Source organism: Cibotium barometz, chromosome 38 (genome assembly GCF_041138505.1).
Source record: "Cibotium barometz isolate CiBa-2024 chromosome 38, ASM4113850v1, whole genome shotgun sequence".
In the NCBI taxonomy this organism is placed as follows: Eukaryota; Viridiplantae; Streptophyta; class Polypodiopsida; order Cyatheales; family Cibotiaceae; genus Cibotium; species Cibotium barometz.
The window spans coordinates 19,111,242-19,129,850 of NC_141083.1; the positions used below are offsets into that span (position 1 = coordinate 19,111,242).

General features: G+C 48.8%; 1 protein-coding gene across 3 annotated transcripts in view; it reads left to right on the plus strand.

The window, feature by feature from the left end:
- Positions 1-18,609, plus strand: part of LOC147616421 (ubiquitin carboxyl-terminal hydrolase 9-like) — an 88,113-nt gene that overhangs the window by 59,110 nt on the left and 10,394 nt on the right. For all 3 annotated transcript variants that reach the window (XM_086777501.1, XM_086777502.1, XM_086777503.1), the window contains exons 7-8: positions 14,709-15,104; positions 15,244-15,384. In XM_086777501.1, coding sequence (XP_086633627.1) covers positions 14,709-15,104; positions 15,244-15,384 — 537 coding nt within the window. The remainder of the gene's footprint in view (positions 1-14,708; positions 15,105-15,243; positions 15,385-18,609) is intronic.

Here is an 18,609-nt window from a genome sequence, read left to right on the forward strand (position 1 = left end):
CGATCCACATCCGTCCACTACCACAAAGGGATCTTAGGTGGCTATTAGAACTGCTAAGAGTGTGACTACAAGGTAAGGGGCTAAACACAAAGTGATGATTGATGACCTCTGTAGATACGGTCCTCATAGGTCGCTATATAGGGGGGAGACGTGGGGTGGCCATGAGTAGATCACAATCACCCCCCAATAGATGGTATAACACTCTTCAAAATATTAAGCATGGGGCTAATGAGTATGGGCGAGAGGACTCTAGGGCAAGCCTTGGGTACCTGTGGGGGTCCATGTGATGGATGCGATGGAAGTATGTGATTGTCTAGAAGAGTGCATGTACCATCCGGGTTGCAGCAAACTCTGCCTGAATAATCTAGTGTTTGGGATTGATGGTGTGTTGCGGATCATACGGGAGAACGTCATGACCTAGGGCCACTCAACTTGCTGCCAATTCTCATTGGATAAATCTGGCCCTGAGAAGGCTGCTCATGTGCCTGACACCAAGTGAGTACCATGCCATACCTGCTCTCCTTTGGCTGGTATCTGTTGTGATGATTGTAGTGAAAGTTGGGGGAGTCAAAGTGGATCCATCTCCTTCACCCTCTGTATATAAGTGATTGTCTGGAACAGGGCCTACATTAATATAGGAGCTAGTTTTTGCTGGTGGGGGACATCTTGATCCGAGGACGCTCTATGTGCTGCCAATCTGCCAAGGATAAATCTGGTGCCCAAAAAGCAGCTGCACACATTAGTGCCGGGGTGACTAGGGAGTCAAAAAGCCAACCCTTAGTCGGTGTGGGAAAGTAGGGTTAGGGCTAGTAGAGCCAGCAGCTCTGGAGGCTTGAAGATATCCATGGTGACTAGGGTGTCAAAAAGCCAACCCTTATTCCTAGGGTTAGGGCTAGTTGCCGCTAGTAGAGCCAGCACCTATGGAGGCTTCCATGGTGAAGAGAGAGAGAGAGAGAGAATAACAAACTGAAAGAGAGAGGGACAATGATTGCACGACTCAGTGACTTGTTAATTGATTGATAACCTTACACTTTGACACATTACATAAAAGGGGCAATGACACATGGCTAGGCCAATGATTTCACTGCTCATCACATACACACATAAACGGCTACAAGAGGTGGTTCACGCACACTTACATAAGTGAGTGTTCACACACACATACAAGGGCTGTTCACAAATAGACACAAGTGGGTACACAAAAAGGGGTACACGTATACGATGGATACACACACACACAGACTCTGAATACCCAACTATCCCCCCTTTAGAGCAAAGGTGGTGAAACCCAACATGCAAAAGAAGTAACTACCTTCTAACTCCATCACGTTGCAAGGTAGTGATCCATCCATGCGCACCTCTCGTGCCATGCTAATCCTCAAAGCAGCAATTGATTGAAGCAGCAAGGCCGGCCCAACAACCAACAACCACCCACCCCCCCCCCCCCCCCCCCCCCCCAACTTCTAACGTGGATAAAAGATAACACGGAGCCTTTTATAAGTGAAGGCACAAAACACACACAAACATTACAAATCTTTTTCGGGGGACAACCTAGGCAGAGAACCCTTTATTGACTCAACACAAGAGAAAACTAGAATGCCCAATCATAGTCTTCCTCATTGAGGGAGACTTAGGATGTTGTTGCAGCTATCTCTTTAGTCGGCTCCTCCTTATCTTCACCAACAAGATGTGTATGGTGCTTCTCTCGGTCTTTTTCAAGCTTCTTAAAACAGTTTGCTTCTTTGTGGCCCATTTGTAGTACCTGCATTGGATCTTTTTGTTGCTTTGCCACTTGTGTGCTCTGACGAAAGCCTTATCGTATTCATGGCTGCACTGGGTGTAGAGGTTGAGAAGATCTTACCGGATAACCCGATTTGTGTCCTCATGAGAGAGTTGGAGAAGAGGGGAGTTCATCTGTACCGAAGGGGCCGAGAAGATCTAACTGGATAACCCGGTTGGTGTCCTCATGAGAGAGCTGGAGAAGAGGGGAGTCCAAACTTTACTGAAGGGGAGGGAGGCGGTCCATGCAGAGCTGAGAGAGAGCACAGAGAGAGAGAGAGAGAGAGAGAGAGAGAGAGAGAGAGAGAGAGATTAACGTCTACGAGAGGCCAAAGTCGGCCTATGAGACACAAAATAATACAACTGTGTTCTTCCGGTCATCGAAGAAAAGGAAAAGAAAGAAAAGAAAAAGTGTGCATGTGTCTGGATACAACTGTGAATCATCATGGATCGGTGGAGCCCATATACAAAGAATATAAAGGGGGGTGGGGATGTGGATGGAGTGCTAAGGCAAGATGCGTCTCTATATGCTAAAGGGGTAGTACAAGTATGCTATGCAGATCTATGTCTAACTCCATTCAGTGCCATAAGAGGGTTATAAGATATCATACATCGCCGATGCTGAGGCTGTGAGTGGCGTGAACATGTACCCTGAGTCTGAATGAAAGCGAGCTAGCCTCTCCCGTGTCTCCATCTGGTGTCTCATCCGGATAGCTGCTCTCTCTCGGTGTGACGGAGTCGGGGTGCTCTGTGTCCAGCCTGTCTAGGTCTCCTCCTGGCTCTCAATTCCTCTGCTCTCTGTGCGGTCGCCCCACGTGGTACATCAGCTGGCACTGACATAGCTCTCTGGAAGAAATCTGAGAGCTGGGACTGTCTCCCACCCCTAGTGGGAGCGGGTGTCTGGAGGAGTCTCTCTCGAGAACTATGAAGCTCTAGTAGTAGTCTGCCAAGCTGTCGCTGGTCCGAGGCCTCCATCAACTGATGTAGTGAAGAGTGCTCCTCAAACAATCCTGCATAACTATCTCTAACCCCATGGTGGGCTCTACATCTACATACAAAGTGATCCTCAGTCTCCACCTCCTCGCGGCACAATCTGCATATCCGCTCGGCTCTGGGAACCCGTGCCGCTCTCCCAGCCTCTATTTCTAGCTGATGTGATGAGACTCGTAGCTGTCCAATAGCAACGCGAGAGCTGTGTGGCATGTATACATCCATATACCGCGGTTGCTATATAAACCCATCCCCTGAGATGCTCATAAAGTGGTCTCTGTAATACAGCATCTTCGGTGGTAGTGGGCTCTCTGGTGCTGTCCATGTCTCCTGTATGTAGCGCTGCCATATGTCTTGTCTCATCACTCTGTTCCTCTCATTGAGAGAGGGGTAACCCCGTGGAGCAGACTGATCATACTGAAAAGGTGGCAACCGCTCAATGTCTATCCCATGATGTGAGAACCACTGTAGCATCTGTGCATACCAAGATCCAGTGCCTCGGCCAGCTGTCTGGATGCCTCAAAAGCTCGGCAGGATAATCTCTCTATGGGCATCCCCCTCATCCTGTATATAAAGGAGATCGTCTGGAGCAATGCCTCCACTGCCATAGGTGGTGCAGCAAACTCAGCTCGAACAATGTCGTGCGGGACGGATGGTTTGCTGCGTATCATCCTCGAGAGCATTAACATCTGTGGTCTCTCCAGCTGTACCCATGTGGAGGCTGCAAGCCCTGGTGCCCAAACCGCTGCTGCATACATCAAGGCTGGTGTCACTAATGTATCAAAGAGCCACCCCTTCGTGTGGGGTTCTTGAAAATATGCCTGATGACACTGACGCTCAAGGCCAGCAAGAGCTGCATACCCCCGGGTCACTCTGTCTTGGATTGCTTGAGCCATGGAGAAGCGTCCAGCTGAGCTAGTAAATGTGATGCCAAGGTAAACATAAGAGCTCACCACCTCGACCCGCCCTCCTGCTAATGTGAGAGTAGTGTGGCTCCTGACTGCGGGTGAGGTGTGGAAGATCATAACCTTGGTTTTCCCAAGGTTCACTGTGAGACCCTGCTGTGCGCAGAGTCATCAAGAGCCACAAGGTGTCTTTGAAGCCCAACCTGCGTGTCGGATACCAAGACGATGTCATCAGCATAAAGCATAACATGGACAGTAATACGTGATAGCTCAACCCCAGAGCCTCCTCCCTGTGTGATGTAATCGATCACCTCATCAATATAGAGCCCAAAGAGCGTGGGGGAGAGCAGACACCCCTACTTCACACCAATGGTGCTAGCAACTGTGTCGGACAAGCCTCCTGGGCATCGAACTCTCCCAAAGACTTGCTCATATAGCCTGTATATGCCCCACATCATGTCTGAGGGTATGCTTAGTGTCTGTAGTCGCCGAAAGAGGCGCTTTGTGGGCACAGTATCAAATGCCTTGCGGAAATCCACAAAGCAACAATAGAGCCGTTGCCTCCATGCCTTGGCCTGATCAATCAAGCACCTCAATGTAAAAATGTGGTCGATGGTCGAGAAGGCTCGTCGGAAGCTTTGCTTGGCCTGCTGCTCTCAATCCCCCTTCCTCTGCATGAGTGCTCAGCTCTGCCTCCAAAACTGCCTTGTATAGTTTGGCCAATATATGGCCAATCATGATGGTCCTGTAGTTCCCGGGGTCTAGTACATCTCCCGCTTTATGGATCGGCACAATAGTGTGCATCGTCCACTCAGCCGGAAACCCCTCTGACAGAGCTCTGTTGAAGAGATGAGCAAGAAATGGTGCCAATGTATCAATAGCATAGATGAGATGCTCTCCCTGTAATCCTGTATGATCTATCGCCCGTCCATGTTGGAGTCGGCATATGGCCCTCCTAACCATAGGTGGGGTGAAGAAGGTGGAGACTGTGGAGCATGGCTATGTGGGCTGTGCAGGCACATCATAGAGTCTCTCTGCATATGTCTGCTAGGTCTGAGGATCGGTAATAGGTGTGGGAGGATGGGGCTCTCTGAGTCTCCTCCAAGCAGCAGCAGCATCTCTGCTCATGAGCATGTGATATGTGTCCCAGTACTGAGCCTCCTCATAAGCTCGCCGCTTACGGCGGGTGAGAGTATGCATCCTCCTGCCTGCCTGTCTCTGGGTGATCTCCCCGTGAGCCCTCTGCACTCGGAGATTGCGGTAAAGGTTTCTGCACTCATCATCATACCATTGGTTCTGGGGCATGCTCCCAGATGTAGGTGGCTGTCCTGTCTGTATGTGGTATGGGAAACTCCTCGCGGCTGCGGAGTGCAGTACATGTGAGAGCTGGGAGGTGAGCATAGCCATGGGTGCTGATGGGTCTAAGGCAAATAGCTGATCATGAACATGATAGTCATACACATCGGCTAGGTCCTGAGTGAAGTGGAAAATAGTGCGTGGTGGTTGTATGATGGGTGAGTGGGTCTCCAATAAGCTCCTGAAAGTGAGGGATAGATATGTATGATCCGCCCCAATGGGGCATGGTGGTACGGTAAATTGAGACACCATATCTGCTGCCTCCCGAGATCCCATAACATAGTCCACTGTACTGCTGCCGCCCCTCACTGGAAAGCAAGTCAACCCACCTGAATTTGGCCACTGAGTCATCCCGTTAATAACGAGATGGTGTTGGGCCCCAAGCTCCAGCAAATGTTGCCCATATCCAGTGCCGTCAGCTCCTCCGTCAGCGGAGATCCGAGTGGTCCATGTATCCTCTGCAGCTAGCAGCTCTAGTCTCAAGGGATCCTCAAAGTCATAGATCTCGCACTGTCTGCTCTGAGTCCGTGCATTGAAGTCCCCCATCAAGAAGACTTCTCCCAGTGTCGAATAGTGTGAGATTTCCTCAGATAAGACAGAGTATGGAGACTCACTAGCCTCTCCTCCACCCGGCCCCTCGGTGGTGGCAAACCGCGACCCCTTCGGAGGAAAGTAGCAAAGGGCGATATAAATCCATCTGGTCTCTGAGAGGCGTAAGCTAATCCGCATGTATCTCGCCTCCGAGTCTCATGCTACGACTCGAACATGCTCATGTAACCCATGTCTGAAAAGCACTGCAATATCTCCTGAACCTCGGGAGGTGGCCTGTCTCATCCCCTGTCGATGAGCTGACTCCCAGTGATAACCCTCAACCCGTGGTAAGCCCCTCTCCAGGCTCTCATGTGTCTCTGTCATCAAGATGATATCCCGGCCCTCCATCACCTCCTCAAGTTTCCCTGGATGTGTCCATAGGACTTCATTACAGTTCCAGACTGCTATGTGTATCTCTTTGTCTTCATGTTGTTTCCTCCGTGTCTCATAGGCCAGATGGCGCTATTCGACCCTCTTTCCATCAATGTAGATGTGACCATCCCTATAATGTGCCTTCTTCCCTTCTTTGCGTGCCGCCTTGATCTTCGGCATGCATAATCTTCTGTGCTCCAGTTGCATCCATGTGAGGTCATCATCGAAGTAGATGGGGTTCCCTGGCAAGCTCCTCAAGATAGCCCATCTTCTCATAAAGCTCATCCTACTCTCCTCGTCCGGGAACTGTAGCACTAAGGCCTTGCCTTTGTGGACTCCTTTGGGGTTGTCCTCCATACTCTAGTGAATGGGAGCGGCTCATCCTCCTTTAGTCCCAGCTTGGTACATATGTTCCACCCGTCAATCTCGGGCGTGGAGGCAGTGCTCTCCTGGTATCCTTGTGACTCGGATGTTTAGGCGCCGGATCCGTCGCATCTTCTCTTCATCAAGAGTAGACTGCATCATGTGTACATCTTCTTGTACCTCCTTCTTGATGTTCTTCTTCATCACTTGTACATCTTCTTGAACCTCCTTTTTGATGTTCTTCTTCATCACTTCTACCCATCCTTCGCGGGCCGCCTCCATTTTCCCCTCGATTGTGTGGGTGAGGGTTTTGGTGATCTCTTCTTTGATTGCCTCTTTGTCCACCTCAAGAGTCTCTCCTTCCTCCCGTGGACGATCGCGTAAGGATGCCACTTCGCCCTTCAAAAGGTTGATTTCCTCCTGCATGGTGAGCTTTTGCTTCTCCCACTCCTCTTGCATGGTAAGCTTCTCTTCCTTCCATATTTCCGCTTCGGCCTCCAGCTTTCCCATGCGCGTCAATAAGTCCTTCTTGATGGCGGTGATGGTGCTGTCCAATGTCTTCTTTTGGTCCTTGATAAGATCCCTAAGGATATGATCAAGCTGGCTGATTTTGTCATCTACAGATCCTCCCATTGTAGAGGGATACAACCTATGGAGCTAACCCCCCGGTAGGAGGGGACCATCAAGGATATTAGGCATGGGGTTAGCATGTAGAAGGTTGGAAGGTGGCTCTGTGCCTCTCCAAGATCTCTTCAAGTTGTGGCTGATGTTTGTGTTGCTGATGAGGTCCAGGGAGTGCGGGATGTCGGCTCGCTGTAGTGTTGTGGCCCGATCTCTAGTCACACCAAAGTGGGGTCTGGCGGGGGGTTGGGCACTTGAGAATGTGTGGCTTGATGAGGCTGTGGGTATGTCATCCACGGTTGGTGTGGCATCCTTTGGTGGTCGGAAGAACTGAGTGATGGTCGCCTAGGGCCGGGGTGGATGCCTCCCACAGGGTCTCGACTCCCTAATCAGTGAGTCTCTATGGTGATGAAGCTCTAGTATGAAGAGGCCTAGGCACCGTTGATCTGGGTAATCCATTATCCTGGATAAGGGTCCAAACCCCTTTTTGAAGAGACTGTGAAACCTCCCTTGAATCTCATAATATACGGTGCACCTGCATGTGAAGTGCTCCTCTAACTCGACCTCCCGTTGGCACTAGTGCATATCCTCTCCTCACGAGGTATCTGCATGGCTCTCCCTGTCTCTATCCCCAGATGGTGTGATTACACTCGCAATGGCATTATGGCCCACTGCAATCCGCATGGCATGTGACATGTATAAGTCAAGATATCTGGCCCTCAGTATGAAACCATACTCTGTAAGCCTCATGAAAGTATCCATGTAGTACTGCCCTTTGTGTGAGAGTGGCTCATGTGTTGTGATCCAAGTATCCTGTATGTATAGTCCCAATAAATCATATATGATCACCCGGTTCCTGTCATCCTGAGAGAGCCTGATGAATGGAGAGGGGTGGAAAAAATTGCTGATGGTAGATTGAGATGGGGGCGGGGCGGGGCAGATGTTGAAGAAGACATGCAGAAGGCTCGAAGGTACGTGGAGAACAAGGCGTTGGCGCTGCTGCAAGATTAGTGGCGCCATCAGCATCAGCAGCAACAATAGTAGCAGTGTGATGGTGAAGATCACGCCAACATCAGCATCTGCAATATCATCAAAAGTGGTAGCCTGGCAGCATCAAAATCAACAGGCGGCAAGGTCAAAATGTAGCTTTTAATGTGAAGATAATGGCAACTGTAGAGCTTCAGGTAGTCCAACAGAAATACACAGATGGCTGCAGGTTAAAAAACTGGTTGGACAGCCACAGTTCAGAAAAATGCACCCTAGATGATGAAGGTGAACCTTAAGGTGATGGAGGGCCTCTACTCTATCCATTTTGTGGAAATCTCCTAGTCCTACGCTTTGGCACCACTTTTCTCAAATTTTCTTAGCTTAGAGGTTGAACTTGTCCATGTTTTCTTGGCTCAAAGGCTCAACTTGGCTTCTTTAGTGGCTCAGAGGTTACACTTCAACCCATGGCTCTGGTACCATTTCTGAAGTTGGGTGGGGGGCCAAGTCCCGAGAGGTCATCCATCTCAATTGTGTTCATGGCAATGCGTTCTTAATTGGAGGTTTCCAAAAATTGGTCTAGCCATCCACACCCCAAAAGCTTAAGGTGATGGAGGACCTCCGGTCTATCCATTTTGTGGAAATCTCTTAGTGCTATGCTTTGGCACCACTTTTCTCAACAATAGGAAGCGTGAGGCCTTGTAGTTCAGTCTCGTGGGAAGCTAAAAAATTGATCATTGTTTCCATGACAAAGAGGAAGAGGAAGGACACAAGGGGACATCCTTGGCGTACAAAATGAGAAAGTGGAAACTTGTCACCTTGAGCACTCTGGGTAAGGACCCGACTATGAGAGGCCGAGCAGAGGGGGAGACCCAGGTAGCAGGGAAGCGCATCCTGCACATAGTCCCCTCAAGAAAGTCCCAAGCCACCATGGGGTAAGCTGCAGTAGACAACTGATGGTTTTGGCTTGGATTTTGGAGGTTGTCTCTAAGAGGGTGATAGGTCTCTAGTGGTGAATCTCCAACCTATTGCCTCCCTCCTTAAGGATCAAGTGAATCAAGTCCTCTGCGAGTATCTTTGTCATAGGGCCAAAAATCTCATTGAAGGCCGCTCGATAGCTGCCCTCATGAGCTCCTAGTGACCAAGAAACAGGGGACCAGAAGCCCATCCTCACCTCGGCACTTGCTCTTAGGGAGCACTTGCAAGCCTCTGCAACTCCTTGGATTAGAAGCGTCTCATCAAGAATCTCCGGTGAGTAGGTGGGATCACCTCATGAGTATTCCTATACTTGCGCAGAGTGAGGCTCTGCAGTGAATAGGGAACTGAGGAAACTAGTGGCTATGGCTCGAACAATGGTGCCGTTTGATCCTCTAAGGCTCCAGATGCCATCTCTTTGTAAGGAGGGGGAAGAAATCCCTTGTGCCTCTGTCACCAGTGTGAATCCATAAAGACGTGTGAGCATGGAATGTGTACTCCACTCTCCTCTCCTCTATGGAATTGATCTCAATGTGGGCTGTGGCAATCTGAGCCTCAATTGAAGGGCTGTCTGGTGTGCTCTTGCAAGCACTGAAGGGAGGCTAGGCTCCAGTGGAGACTGCTCTCTAAACTCTGATAGTCTGGTCTGATGATCTCGCTCAGCCCAGTATCCATAGATGCCACTGTGGTGCCCTCATGAAATACGGGTCCTGGAACAAGCTCTTGGGTATGCAGAGGCTCTGCTAACTATTCTGTCCCTGGGGGTCCTCTAGAGAGAGGATGACTGCGGGCGAATGATCTGAAAAGGAAGTGCTGTCTAACATACCCACCAAACTGCCTTGTCTACAGGCCCACTCATCAACATAGAAACGATCCAAACAGGAGAGGTTGGGCCCTGCGCTCCGTTAAATATGGAGAATCTCAAACTCCCCGGGCTATGCCCAAACTCTGGGAGATGCTTGGGGTCCTGTCCCCTGATGGTGAAGACAAGCTCCTCCCAGGCCGGAAGCTTTGCACCAGAAGTGGTATCCTGACTGCCACATAGTCTATCCTCCGAGGTCTCTAGCATATAAAGTCGCCCCCCCATACACCAAAAATCAGCCTGAGGGAGGCCTTACCGAATCATGCTCCAGAAGTCTGCTGGACGTGTCATGGAGTTAGGGGCATAAATGTTGAGGAGGGCCAAGCTTGATGATCACCCACTGTGCCCTCCCAGGGACTATGGTGCGGAGTCCACTACTGCGTGAAGAAGTTGCTTGCTAACTGGGATACATACCCGAGACGGGCCAAAGGCGGGTGACCAAAAAGTGTGGCTCGTGCCCTTTAAAATCTTCCCACGATTCGGGTATGACTAGTTGACAAGTGATGCTCTCGAAGAAAGAGAATGTTGATGGAGCCTCTTGCTAAGGCTCTCTGCAGCTCCTCGCGAAGGATTCCCCGCCTAGAGCACTGTCACCAGCTGGACATTTCCGAGTCTGAAAGGGGTCTGGTGGATGTGTAAATATTTGGAAAGTACAAGCTTTGGGAATGGGGGATTATCCTAGAATACAAAGGACCACACTCCTAAAATTTAGGAGACTTACTATTTTGGCCCAACTCCAATGGAAATTCTGTTCGCATCATTACATATGGAATTGAGCAGATACCAAGAGTTGGCAAAGTGCCTATGACAGAATGTCTACCAGTTGGGATATTTTTAGAGATAAAGTTTATGGAAGGACCCATCTCTTAGATTGGGACATGTGGCAAGAAAGTGGACCAAAGTGAGACAAGTGGCCTGACACTTGTTAGAAAGTGGATCAAAGTGAGACAAGTGGCCTCACACTTGTCACTTCAGCTATTGTGTGGCTCTCCACTTGTCATTGTAGCCTTCTCTTGCCGTTTTAGCTCATGGGAGGCCCAAATCTATAAATTGGAGCCCTCTCTCTTTCATTAATGGAGGCTCTCTTGCTGCGCACTAGCCTCTACCACCGTTACAGGCTGCCCTAATGATGGCTACTCTCTTTCTCTCTCTCTTGAAGGCTGCTCATGAAGAATACCGGCTGTTAGGGACTGTTTTGGAGGCTTCCATCGCGAAGAAATACTGAAGGCAAGGGTATTTAATCATTTATTATGATTTCTAGCCATTGTACTTGTTGCACCAGCATTTGTACTTGTTGTACTTGCTGTACCAGCCACCGTATCGGCTGTACTAGCTTCTGTACTTGATGTACCTGCTGTACCAGCCACCGTACCGGCTGTACCAACCACCGTATCTGCTGTACCAGCCACTGTACCGGCTGTACCAGCCATTGTACCTACTGTACCGGTTGAATGGAGAGTTGTACTTGCTGTACCCTTTCTATTGCATGAAGACCCGTGGTTTTTGGGGAAGAATCAGTACCCACACGGAGGTATATGGATTATATTGTTGGCTCAGCATGTCTACAGCCTATGTTTCGGCTTGGTTGCCTCGTGTTGGGCTGTGTTATGGCATTTGTATATGGATAATCCGGCATCTCCCGTGGGGAGAGTAAGGCCCTCAAAGCTTGTACATGATATTATTCTCCTTGGGTAATAAAATACTCCAAGGGGGGGGGGGTCGGCCCATTCCGGCCTCTATGCGGTGTCACACGTCAAGCTCCATTTTCAGCATTTGTGGATGTTTTGTCCAGCTTTATGTTTTATGCAAAGTGATGATGGATATGTGTTAAGGCTGTGGCCATGTTTAAATGTTTTAATATGCATTGATGGTATCAACAAGTGTGTCAAAGGCCCTAGTCCCCCGGGCACCCGCCGCGAGTTTCAAGCACTGTAGGCTGCCCAATCCCTAAATGTTCCAAGAGACCATCCTCATCAAAGTGTAGTCACAGTTTGTCCTGGTGCGCAGACATTCGAGGTATTTCCTGATCCTGTGCTCCATGTGGGCCCACTCCGCTTTGTGGGCAGACGTGGAGGTATTCCCTAATCCTGTGCTCCATTTGGGCCCACCCCACTCTGGCTCGGCTGTATGCATATGCTGGGTTCCAACTATCACAATAGAGGTATCTGTAGGAGGGGTTGAGGGGGGTGCTAGTGATACATGAAGGTAGACGAAGAGGATCGCCCCCAAACTGGAGCTCTCAAGCTTGCCATCCTTGTCCCCGTGGCCTGATCCTCCAAGCTCCATGCGGGCCAAGGACCAAAAGTGTGACAATGTGGTGAGGTGCAAGCCCCCTAGGTGATGGGAGAGCTTTATCACCTGTCCATGAATAGTGGAGGAGACAGATTATGTACTCCACTCTGGCTCTGTTGCTACACTATGTGGGAAGGAGAAGATCATTGCACCACTCTTAGGAGTGGCTGGTCTGCATCGGTGAAAGATGACACAGACTCGGAGAGGTTCCTAAGTCTCTGCAAAGTCACCCGCATCCCCTGGTAGGAATCTGAAGAAGCTGTAGTCCATAAGCTGCCCCATGACTCGGGTCTGGGGGTGGGGCTAGTTGGAGACTTTGGGGGAAGGGCTTTCACCAGGGAAGTTGCAACCGTCATGTGACAGGCTCCGAGAAGTGATGTATCAATCTGTGGATGAAACCCGAATGGCGGCTCCTCCTTGTGTCAAGGGGTGCTGGGCGTTGGTGGGAGTCCTCTGGAGAGGGAAGATGGGGGAGTGGAGGAGGCCCTGGAGGGGAGGCTTGGGGGGAGGGGGGGATCAAAGGATGTGATCTTGAGATAAATGCTTGAAACAGTTCTCGGACACGACCATTTCCAAGTGGATCCTATTGGATCGTCTCACCTGGCAGTGGCGTGCTGCTCTAGGAGGGCGTCGGTGCTGGCTCCTCCCGGTCGTCTCTGCCACCTACCCCCATCCTTATCCTTAGGGGTAGGTGCTGGGGCGTTGTCTTGCCGGAGGGGGGAGGTGGTGCTGGGGCGCTTGGCGGGCTGGCCTGGCATGTAGTACTCGCCTAGACTCGCGAGACGAGGGCAAGCTTTGGCGAGGTGACCCATCTTATGGCAAATGAAGCACTGGCCAGGAAGGCCCTGAGTACTCCACCCGCTGAAGGATGGGAACCCCCCTGGAGGCATTGAAGGGAGATGACGTGCGGTACCAACTCCGGTGAGGAAATGCTGATGGGAAGTGAAGGGATCCTAGCCACACACGCCAACATCGAGGCTGCTGTTGTCGGCGAGTCCAACCATTGCAGTATCGCTCTCCCAATGACAAGGAGAAGCGGAAGGTTCTCCTTCTTGAGGCCCGAAAAAGCAGACTGTGACCAAGAATCCGGATACTCCAGCAAGAGGGTTGGAGGCGGGATCAAAGCCATGGTACCAGTGTGTTGAAAATGCCTGGGTCGTGTGCAACGCAATGGGGCTGAGGTGAAGCTCACAATCTGAAGTTGTTGGGTGTCGAACTCCACCTGGTAGTAGCCGTGCCCAAGGGTATGGATATCTATGTTCTTGCCCGTCTCACCAATGAGGCTGGCCTGGAACAAGTTTTAAAGGTGGCTGCGCACTGGGTGGTGGGCTGCCCACAATCTTGCATACAAGGGTTGAGGTTTGAGGGAGGCTACTGTTGATGGTAGGAGCTGGAGGTTCACTTCGGAGAAAAGGTAGGGGCCGGCAGCCTCGGTTGGGGATGACGAAGCTGCTGCCATGGAGTCCTCCCGGAAGGGTGGAGACCAGAGAAAGCAGAATCATGCCAATACACCAAAACCTGTGGGGAACCTGAAGGGTGAAGAGGCAAAAGGGCTGGAGAAGAAGGGTGAGGCTAAAGCGAGGAGGGGCGACAAAGGAAAGAGAAGTTTTTTTTTTTTTTGGGGGGGGGGGGGGGGGTCGTTAGGCATAGACTAGAAGGCAAAGGACGCCGGCCCCCCAACCTCCTCCTCCATGGCTTCCCTCTGCTGGTGCCTCCTCTTCTTTGCGAGCCCCTTCCGCCCTGCACCTTCTGACCGCCGCCCCAAAGGAGGAAGGCGGAGGGGGCGGGCACAGAAACGCGGGGGGCTGGGGGGCGCATAGGTGACTGGGGAGGGAGCTCCAGCTCGTCTTGACAGGTGCAGTCACAAATTACTTAGCAATTCTTGTTATTCAAGTGTTTGCTTTATTTGTAATTTCTTCCACTACTTGTCTAGGACTTGTGCAAACTTCCCCATTCTCTTTATCTTGTTTGATGCCTGCCTTTCCCCACATGGTATTGTGTACCTTGGTACGAAAGTATATTCTGATGATTGGTATAAAGCTTTCATACCACGCTTGGGATAAAGGGGGGCCCCAACTTTGATGATTTCTCTCCATATTATGGCTGTAACTATTGTGTATGGAGGGGGTCAATCATCAGCTTTCAAAGTTGTTGGTTTTTAGGTCAACTTAAACAGGACAGGTGGGCAGCACAAAATTTTGAAGATTTGCATGGGGCATGCAAGTTTTGTATGTCTAGTGTTCTGTGTCTTGGTAACCAAAGCATTCCGATGGTTGGTATAAGGCTTTCTGCCACGCTTGGGATGAAGGGGGTACCCAACTTTGTTCCTAGCGTTGTGCCCTTTGGCTATCTGTCTCTTTTATCTATTTTCCAACCGTTTCATTTGCTTGGTCTTGTACAATTTTATGCCTGAGTTTGTGATTGTGCATTTCAGGATTGATTTTGCTTCAACGTATGTTCCAGGTTACTGCATTAGACCATCTTTGTTGTTGGATTTCTGATTATATTGATTGTTTTATTTTGATGGGCCCTCATCAACGCTTGCAATTTCAAGATTTACTTCCATTTGGTTTCTTTTGAGAAGCTTGATGCTATACTTTTTCTGCCTCTGGCTATAGGTTCTCGTGGAAGTAGAGTTGGATGGTGGCAGCTGTTCTTTAAATAACGATTTGATGGTGAAAGAGTCAGCTGTGGTGACTGTTCATCCTTCTACGTCAAATCTTTCTGTAGCAGGTGGACCAACAAGGAGCAAGATTGTCACAAGAAGTTCAAGTCGGTGCCAGTTGAACTGTTCCCCTCAAAGCAGCTCATGCATAAATATGAATGACAGGCTTGCCTTCTCTACAACTGGAGCAGGATCTGTGGCAATAGGAATAACTGGCCTCCAAAACCTTGGAAATACTTGCTTCATGAATAGTGCTCTGCAATGTTTGGCACACACACCACAAGTAGTGGGTTTCTTTTTGCAAGACTATAGTCGGGAAATAAATCGGCAAAATCTTCTGGGTATGGAGGTAGGATTTATAGGATAATACATCTGCCATTTAGCTTATGTGTGACAAGATGTTCCTTCCTTAAATAATTGCTGCATAAACTATGCTGGTTTGATAGGAGCCCAGCTTATTGTTCATGATCAATGGTTTTTTGCCACAGGGGGAGCTAGCAACAATATTTGGTGAGCTTTTACGGCAATTATGGGTGCCAGGGAAAAAATCAGTCGCACCAAGAGCTTTCAAAGCCAAGCTAGCACGCTTTGCTCCTCAATTTAGTGGTCATAAGCAGCATGATACACAGGTTTACTCTTCTACATAAGGGTATTTCAAAAACATGCAGGGGTTTGATAACTGTCATGTTTTTTTTTAAACAGACTTTGAAAATATTGCTTAGTGTCTATACTTCCAAGCTGTTTGGGCGGGGCATTCACATGAATGTGTCGCGGCCAAGGTAATTTGAAAACAAGTCATAGGAAACGTGAGAAACGGAGGTGGGAAACGTTGCGTTTCCCACCACCACCACACCTGGAAATGGCAAGAAACAGCTGGAAACGTCCATGCCCTATCTTGTTACAGGAAACGGGTCTTGAAATGGCAAGAAACACACATGGAACGGTGGGAAAGGTGGAGAAATGGCTGCAGGAAACGTACGCAAGAAAAATCTTTTAAAAAAAAAGTCCTGAGTATTTTTTTGTAACATTACCCAACGTGTTTATTTATTAAACGTAACCCACGTTTTAGCATATCGTTGCCCAACAAATAAAAATAACGATGTTTAGAAAAAATGTCTCAATCAGAATTCAACGAGTACATTTTTTCCCATTTAAAAACAGCCAGATGGGTGCACACACACAGAGCTGCACACAAGGTGAGAGGAGGAGCTTGTGGCGATCCTCCTGTGCGACGCGGCAGCAGCAGCGGCCGAGGTGTCGGGTCGGCCAGCTGAGACGCTGGCAAAGTCACTGAGGCGTGTGTGAATCTCATTGTAGTGTATGATGTAGGCGATAAGTGCACTTGTCTTCCTAAGAGCCTCTATCACATTTGTATCAAAGGTTGTCACATCTCTAGCTGAGTTAGGGGTATAGTGGTTAAAGAAGCCAATGCAATGTTCCCCATCCTATAAATGAAGCCACTGTGCCTAGCCTAGAATCTGCTCATTCTGCATTGAATCGGTGTTCTATTTTATGCCTCGGTTGAGTTGTCGTGAGGGGAGGCATAATATTGGTAAAAATTTCTTGTCCACTGTCCACTGTCCACTGGCAGTCCTGTTCATCTAGTCATCTGAGTGGAGAGAGTTTCCTGAATGGGCACTGATGAGGCCCTCCGATAACCTGGTGGAGAGGAGACATCGGAAAGAGAGATGGGTGGGTGTGCCTCAGTCGCTGCATTCCTAGAGGTGTTAGGAGGAGGGAGGGTTCCACTGGTTGGGAAAGGACTTTAAGAGTCTGCTGCGGAATTGGGATGTGCTGGTGCAATGTGGTCTGTGGGGCATTGACAAATGCGCATGTAGTACTAGTCTTGGTATAGATTATCATAGCAGTTCTTGTTGTGTACTGGGGTCCACTTCTGAGTAGGGACAGAGATGTAAGATAACTGTTGCCCGCTGTGAGAGATTTCATGACCCTCCTACTGGGATTGTAGTAGGTAGATTTCAACATGTTAGATTCACCTCTAGACAGACAAGGTGGGCAGAATGACCCCACTTTCTAAGGGTGACAGTGGGCCCTGGAAGGAGCTGTTGTTTACAGCCCAAGGACAAGATGCTTTGCATCTATCAAAGTTTTGTTGTACCCAAAGTTTGGCCTTCTCTTATTCTAATTTCCACAATTTCTGTTCTAACATTTCAAGAGTAGACTATGCAAGAAAGAGGTGAGGAGAGAGACGAGAAAGATGCAGTCATCACATGGAGTACCACATGTGCACTCCACGGGAGTACCACGTTGCACTCATGAGGGAGTACCACCATGGAAGCTTGGGCATGAGAGCTCCAAGAACATGTAAAAATGATATGTCAAAAGAGTACAATATCCAGGCTCCCCTCTCGCTTGGACCACAAACACTATTGTTCCCATCCATAGGACAAACAAGAACTTCAAAGTTTACATAGAAGCTTGTGCATTTTGTACAGGGTATGGAACGCCGAGGGTATGTGTGCGGTACACAAAGTATTGTACGGATTACGAGGTTGAGTACGAGTATGGAATGCAACTATGAATAAAACCATTCTTGAGAAGATACTCGTCAAATCTAGAACACCAAGCTCTTGGAGCTTGCTTCAAACCATATGGAGCTTTGGTCAACTTGCATGCCCAATGATCCTTTGCTTTTATCACATAACCTTTAGATTCGGGATGGTGTCATTTTGATTACTTGAGTAAAAGTTTCTTCATAATCAATACCTTCCTCATATGCCACTAACCTTGCCTTGTGTTTGACATTGCTTGCATTTGATTTATATTTATGCTTGTAGATTCATTTGGTTCCTAATTTTTTGCTTTTTCTTTAGGAGTGGAACAAGCTTTCGTGTATCATTCTTTCTGATGGAGTTGTACTTCTCATCCGTGGCTTCTTTCACTTCAGCTTACACATAAGTCCCCCCCTCCCGCCCAAAGAATAGATTTTTTATTAGTGAAAAGAAAACATTAGCATAGTGGAAACAACAACCCTCTAAAGAGACTAAACAAGTACAAAGAGAAACCCAAAAAACATTAGGGGATGCTCCATCTCTGGCTAGCCGCTCTTGAAGGGAGACTACAAGAATGGAGGGGGTGGAATACATCACACTAGTGACCTATACGGTCAAATCAGTCTGTTGCCCCCCTTCCATGGTGGTCCGTGGCTACTTGGCACCAAATGGATCTTCTCAACAACCCCTATTCACAGACTTACCAACTCTTTTGAGGATAGATTGTGGCAACAGAGGGTTGCTTTTTGCTCAACCGTGATATGCATGAATGCCCCAAAAAGAGACAATTCCCAATGGTGGATTGCCGTGTATCGTAGTCACCAGCCCAGTCTGAATCACTGTACGCATGTAACCAAACCCCCGCCGCCTGCCCACCCGCCCGCCCGGTATATACCAAAGCAAGATCCAGGGAGCGTTGAAGATAACGGAAGATCTGCTTCACTACTTGCAAATGCTTTGGGTTGTGCATAAATTTGCTACACTGGGAAAACCCAAATTGAATATCCGGGCATATGTTGCATAAGTATATGAGGAAGCCCATTGCTTGGCTGTAAACACTCATATCAAAAGGCTCTCCAACGTCATACATGCTCAATTTGAGCCTTGGCTCCATCGGAGTAGAGATGGGCTTATAATCTTGAAACCCAAATTTGTGCAACAGCTTTTTAATGTACTTTGATTGCTGTACATAAATCCCAACATCTGTCTACACAAATTGTATGCCCAAATAATAATGCAATAATCACAAATCTGTCATCTCAAATGACGTTTGTAATTCAGCTTTGAATGTTGAAATTTTCTCCAAATCATTCCCAGTTAGCAACATGTCATCCACAAAGA